At 37.8% G+C, this 7,114-nt stretch overlaps 1 protein-coding gene across 2 annotated transcripts in view; it reads left to right on the top strand.

Annotated features, from left to right (window-relative positions):
- The window catches only part of DOCK11 (dedicator of cytokinesis 11), a 212,033-nt gene that overhangs the window by 190,267 nt on the left and 14,652 nt on the right, over positions 1-7,114 (top strand). For both annotated transcript variants that reach the window (XM_003796989.2, XM_023517413.1), the window contains one exon: positions 4,677-4,799. In XM_003796989.2, the coding sequence (XP_003797037.1) occupies positions 4,677-4,799 (123 nt within the window). The remainder of the gene's footprint in view (positions 1-4,676; positions 4,800-7,114) is intronic.

Raw genomic sequence — 7,114 nt, forward strand, 5'->3', positions numbered from 1 at the left:
GCCACAACGCCCGGCTATTTTTTGGTTGCAGCCGTCATTGTTGTTTTGGCGGGTCCGGGCTGGGGATTCGAACCCGCCACCTTAGGTATACGTGGCTGGCACCTTAGCCGGTTGAGCTATAGGCACCGAGCCTCTTGTCTTATATTTTTATTTTTTCATTTTTACTTCAGTACTAAGGATTCTATTTTTTTCTATGAGTTGTCTACCCCTTTTCTTCTTTCTATCCTTTCCATTTCTCTCATCTTTCCCACATAAATTTCCCAAACAACTAAAATATCTCTAGTTTTTTACATCATATATAATTTTGTTTTCAGTTTTCTTTACATACTTTTATTATTACTATTATTTCTTTTTCTGCTCCGTTTTATTCTATTTCAATCTGTATTGCATTTATGGGACAGAGCCTCATTCTGAAGCCTGGGCTGGGGTGCCAGCATAGGCCTGGCTCAAGGAGACCTTTAACCCCTGGTCTAGGGTATCCTTCTGGCTTTGGTGTTTGGAAGAATAGTATTGGTAGGTCCCCTCCATAATATACTGCTGATTTTTTTTTTCTATATTTTGCTGAAGTGGGATCTTGCTTTTGCTCAGGCTAGTAAGGATCTCCTGACTTGGAGAGACTCACCCAACCCAGCCCCCCAGAAGCCTGGAATTGCAGGTGTGGGTCAAAGCACCCTGCTGAACACCACTATTACTCCTGTATCTCTCTTTTTGTTCAATTTTTTTTCCTTTTACCTCTCCCTTTTTTTCTCTTTTTGTTTTGTTTCTCCCTTCTTGCTCTTTTCTCTTCCTTTTGGCCCTATAATAAAAGGACAGTGCAACACCTAAGCACAGAGACAAGAAAATTCAGAGAAGGAAGAAGAGAAAGGAAAAAGTAAGGGAAGGATGCGAACTAGAAGAAAACATTCATGAGGAAAAACTAACAGAAAACTTCTGGCAACATAAAAAACCAGAAGAGATCAAGCTTCAAGGGATCATGAGGTAGCTACTGCAGAAGATTCCACTTAGAAAGAATTTATGGGATTGACAAAAGGGAATTTAAAATATGGATGGCAAAAATAATAAAGGGGATTGAAGAGTAAGTGGAAAATGACCCAAAAAATTCAAAAACTGACCCAAATAATGAATGAAAGACATGAGGAAATTAGAAGGGATATATCAGAGCTTAAGGAAATAAAGGAGTTATTCAAGGAACTTAAAGAATCAATAGAAAAAATGAATAACAGATTAGACCAGGCATCCTCAAACTACAGCCCACGGGCCACATGCGGCCCACCTAGGACATTTATCCGGCCCGCCGGGTGTTTTTGCCGCCACCACCTGTCCTACTTAGCAGCTGACTCGTCCCAGGGCCTGCAGTCCGGCCCTCTAGCAGTCTGAGGGACAGTGAACTGGCCCCCTGTGTAAAAAGTTTGAGGACCCCTGGATTAGACCATGGAGAAGAAAGAATCTCAGAGCTAGAGAATAAGGCTCTTGAGCTAACACAGGTAGTTAAAGAGGCAGAAAAGAAGAGAGAGAAAGCAGAGCATTATGGGACTTCACAAAGTATTCAAACATGAATTATAGGTATCCCTAAAGGGGATGAAGAATCTCCCAAAGGAATGGAAGCCCTACTGGAGGATATCATAAATGAGAATTTCCTAAGCATCAACAAAAATTCTAACATACCCCTTTCAGGGGGATATCGAACCCTGGGTCATCTAAACACAAACAGAGCATCTCCAAGATACATTGTAATGAACCTGTCCAAAGTCAAGATGAAAGAGAAAATTCTCAAGCAGCCAGGAATAAGCACCCATTTACCTACAGGGGCAGATCCATCAGGGTGACGGCGAACTTTTCAGCCAAAACCTTTCAAGCCAGAAGAGAATGGTCATCTACCTTTAACCTTCTTAAACAAAACAATTTTCAGTCCAGAATGATGCTGTTGGCTGTTAAGAGTCAACATTGTTAAAATGTCTGTACTACCCAATGCAATCTACAGATGCAATGCAGTCCCCATTAAATTATTAACAGCATACTTTGAAGAACCGGAAAAAAAAAATCTTTGTTTTATATGGAACCAGAAAAAGTTCTGTATAGCCAAGGCAGTTCTTAGTAATAAATACATCTGGAGGCATCGCTCTACAGACTTCAGGTTATATTACAAGTCCACAGTGATCAAAACATACTGGCACAAAAAGAGAGACAGGCTCAGCTCCTGTGGCTCAATCAGCTAAGGCGCTGGCCACATACACCTGAGCTGATGGGTTCAAATCCAGCCGAAGCCTGCCAAATGACAATGACAGCTGCAACCAAAAGATAGCCAGGTGTCATGGCAGGCACCTGTAGTCCCAGCTACTTGGGAGGTGGAAGCAGGAGAATCGCTTAAGCCCAGGAGTTGGAGGTTGCTATGAGCTATGATGCCACAGCACTCTACCCAGGGGGACAGCTTGAGACTCTGTCTCAAAAAAGAAAAAAAATAGAAACATAGACATATCGAACAGAATAGAAAACCAAGAGATGAAACCAGTCTCTTATTGCCATCTGATCTTCAATAAAACAAACAAAACCATACACTGTTTGAAGAATCCCTATTCAATAAATAGTGCTGGGAGAACTGGATAACCACATGTAAAAGACTGAAACTTGACCAGCACCTTTTATCCCTTATAAAATTGACTGAAAATGAATAAAGATTTAAATTTAAGACATAAAACAATAAAAATCCTAGAAGAAGATGTGAAAAAACTCCTGTGGGTATTAGCCAGGGGAAAAAATTTATGACAAAGACTTCAGTGGCAATTACAACAATAACAAAAATTAACAAATGGCACTTAATCAGAAAAGCTTCTGCACAGCTAAAGGCATAACAATTAAAGCAAACAGTCAACCGTCAGCATGGGAAAAGATATTTGCATGTTACAAATCTGATAAAGGGTTAATAACTAGAATCTACAGAGAATTCAAATTAATCGACAGAAAGAGAACAAACCCATTTATGGCTGAGCAAGAGACATGAACAGAACCTTCTCTGAAGAAGACAGACAAATGGCTAACAAACATTTGAAAAAATGTTCATGTCCCTAATCATCAGAGAAATGCATATCAAACCACCCTGAGATATCACCTAACCCCAGTGAGAATAGCCCACGTTACAAAGTCCCAAAACTGCAGATGCTGGCAGAGATGTGGAAAGAATGGAACACTTTTACACTGTTGGTGGGACTGCAAAGTAATACAGCCTCTCTGGGAAGAATTATGGAGAATTCTTAAAGAACTCAAAATGACCTTCCATTTGATCCTGCAGTCCCATTATTAGGCATCTGTCCAGAAGAAATAAGGATATTTGCACTAGAATGTTTATCGTAGCTCTATTCACAATTGCCAAGATGTGGAAACAACCTAAGTGCCTATCAACTCATGAGTGGATAAATAAGCCATGGTATGTATGTATGTATGTATATATATATACACACCATGGAATTCTATTCAGCCATAAAGAAAGATGGAGACTTAACATCTTTCGTATTAACCTGGATAGAGTTGGAACACATTCTTAGCAAAGTATCACAGGAATGGACAATCAAGAATCCAATGTACTCTATACTAATATGAAGCTAGTAGATGTTCTAATACACGCCCACATAAGAGAAAACTCAATTCAAATTGGGGGGAAGGGAAGGAGGGATATGGAGAGAGGGGAGGAGGAAGGGGTTTTGCTGTGTTCCCACTTAAGGAATACAATGTAGGGGTATATGGTACACCCCCTGGAGGCAGGCACAACTATAATAGGGACTATACCTAACAAATGCAAACATAACCTAATTCTTTGTACCCTCAAATTAACCTGAAATAAAAAATAAATAAATGAAGACTTTATCTTTTCATTATTGTTGTGATCATTAAGAAAATGGTTCACAAAAAAGGGTTTGTTTATAGCAGCGGTTATTATTCTGGCAGGGTTGGCGATTTCTATTTTGACCTGATATCTTATTCACTAGTTATAGAATCAAGAGTCAGGGAGGAAATATTCTTTACCAAACTTGCATCCTTTTATTAAACACCTAAATCACTACTGCAACACCTTGAAAAAAGGTTTCACATTTTCTAAAGACTAATAGTCTAGATAATATAGTTTTAATACAAAAGAAAATTAATGGGCATTTATAGGCTCAGTGGAATTTACCCTAGTAGACATTCAAACATCCTCAAGTTTGGAAGAAATGGTAGATTATTTCTTTTTTATGGTAATTCCTTTATTTTATTGCATTTATATCTATTACCAAAAAGGAATCTCTTTTTATTAAATCATAACTGTGTAAATGAATGCGTTTATGGGGTACAATGTGCTGATTTTATATACAGTTTGGAGTGATTATATCAAACTGGTTGACATAGCCTTCACTTCACTTACTCAAAGATACTCCTCAATGTATTCTGATTTGCAAGTGTAGTTAACATCTTCATTATATGAATAAACAAAATAAATGTGTTTATTATTGTCAACATAAATTTCATATTTTTAATAATATTTTTAACTTTAGATGTATTTGATTTAGAAAACATTCTCACACAAGTGTTTTCCTTCCATGTATTTCATTGAAATTGATACATCCTGATTGTTTTTATTAACTTGAAATCATTCAAAATGCCTTTGTCAGTGTATAATTCCCTATTGGATGCTTTTCATAATGCAGGAAGTTTTGCTGGAGTTGCTAGAACAATGTGTGGATGGCTTATGGAAGGCAGAACGTTATGAAGTAATTTCTGAGATTTCCAAATTGATCATTCCAGTTTATGAGAAACGTCGTGAGTTTGAGGTAGGTAATATAAACTTTTTCATCATTGGCTTATATGTTTTATTTTGGCCTTGGGAAAAACAATAATATAGTTATGTTACCATCATCTCTACTGTCTTCTGGAGAATAGCAGGTTCGTTATGGTATAACATTTATATAATATAGAATACAGATACCTAGTTCATTTTGACATACTTGTCCAATTTGAAAGTTATAATCCTGAAAAATGTTGTTGAAAATCCTAATAGTTTTGAATGTCCTCATGACAAAGAAATGATAAATTTTTGAGGTAACAAATTTGCTAATTACTCTGATTTGATAATTAATGTATACATGTTTGGGGACATCATGTTGTACCCCCAGAATAGGTACAGTTATTATATGTCAGTTAAAAATAAAGTAAAACTTAAAAGAAAATCCTCTCTTATAGGACCAAGTACAGTGGCCCACACCTATAATCCTAGAACTTTGGGAGGCCAAGGCAGGAGGATTGCTTAAGGCCAGGAGTTTGAGACCAGTGTGAGCAAGAGCAAGATCCTGTCTGTCTACAAAAATTAGAAAACTTAGTCAGGCGTGGTTGCAGGCACCTGTAGTCCCAGCTACTGGGGAGGCTGAGGCAGGCAGATTGCTTGAGCCTAGGAGTTTGGGGTTGCAGTGAGCTATGATAAACGCCACTGCACTCTATCCCCAGTGACAGAGCAAGTCCTTGTCTCAAAAAAAAAAAAAAAAAAGACCTCATATTCTTATACATTTTACAAATGAAATGAAGAGTAAAAGATCCAAAATAAAAATTGAAGTTAGACCACTGGCTCTCAAAATATGTTTATCTGGCAATTCTTCCTCTTCCTCTCAGAGCACAAAATAATTAGTATTGTTTCCACTAAACTGTCACTTTAAAAAGCTATTTAATTTCTGTGTTGCCTGGGAAAGAGGCACAGACATAATTCTATGCTTCATAATTTAGTGGGAGACTAAAAGTGCCAGCAGATGACAAGGAAAGAAGAAATAGGATACTAGTAATAGCCCAGTTATGAGGAATATTTTTTTTCAATTTGGCCTGCCAGATAATCTCAATAAAGGGTACTTAATAAAGAAGACTAATATAATGAACAGCTATTGCCACCAGCACTGAACAGGATTTTCTTTTTATTCAGGCCTTTGATTAATTAATTTAATTAATTTAATTAATTTTTACCACTATTGTGCTGGGTGCTTTAGAGTTCAAGCTATTTTTTTTTTTTTTTGAGACAGAGTCTCACTATGTTGCCCTCAGTAGATTGCTGTGGCATCACAGCTCACAGCAACCTCAAACTCTTGGGCTTAAGCAATTTTCTTGCCTTAGCCTCCTGAGTAGCTTGGACTATAGGCACCAGCCACAAAGCCCAGCTATTTTGTTGTTGTTGTTGTTGCAGTTGTCATTGTTGTTTAGCTGGCCCGGGCCAGGTTTGAACCCACCAGCCTCAGCGCATGTGACTGACACCGTAACCACTGTGCTACGGGTGCCGAGCCTCAAGTTATTTTTTAAAGTAATTTGGTGTTAAATATCATAGGTAGTCTTTCATTGTTGAAGAAGTTTCTAACAGTGAAAAACACATAGATTTTATATCATTCACATAATGTCCTAATCTCTGCTCCAAAGTGGCTATAATCAAACTTACTTTTTCTTCCTAGGTTCTAGGTCTTCCTCTTTTTGCCATACTTAGGTTATATATGGGGCATGTCTGAAAATTCATAGTGGAATTCAAGTGATTATATTAGCATGCAGGAGTTAATTAAGTTTAGGTCTGGCCAGGTGCAGTGGCTCACGCCTATAATCCTAGCACTCTGGGAGGTTGAGGCAGGTGGATTGCTTGAGCTCAAGACCAGACTGAGCATGAGCAAGAGTAATACCCCTGTCTTTACTAAAAATAGAAAAAAAAACTAGTGGGACACTGTGGCATTTGTCTGTAGTCCCAGCTAACGCAAGAGGCTAAGGCAAGGGGATTGCTCAAACCCAGGAATTTGAGGTTACTGTGAGCTACAGTAATGCCCTGGCACTACAGCCTGGGCAATAAAGTGAGACTCTGTCTCAAAAAAACAAATTAAGTCTTTGTTTAAATGGCAAAGAATGACCTGAGATAAAATGAGATTTGCCATTATCCCTTCTATCAAAGCATTAAATCTGAAGAACCTTTATAATAGTTTCAAAACAAAGGCCCCATTTTCTGACTCTTAGAATAAAGATCAGACTATTAGAAAACCTGGGAGTGTTATGCTGCTCAACCAACCAATAGGGAAAAAAGAAAAATGTATATTCTCTACATGTTAAAGGAAATGATATATATATATATATATAT

This window comes from Otolemur garnettii, unplaced genomic scaffold (genome assembly GCF_000181295.1).
Source record: "Otolemur garnettii isolate 467f Iridium unplaced genomic scaffold, OtoGar3 scaffold00110, whole genome shotgun sequence".
In the NCBI taxonomy this organism is placed as follows: Eukaryota; Metazoa; Chordata; class Mammalia; order Primates; family Galagidae; genus Otolemur; species Otolemur garnettii.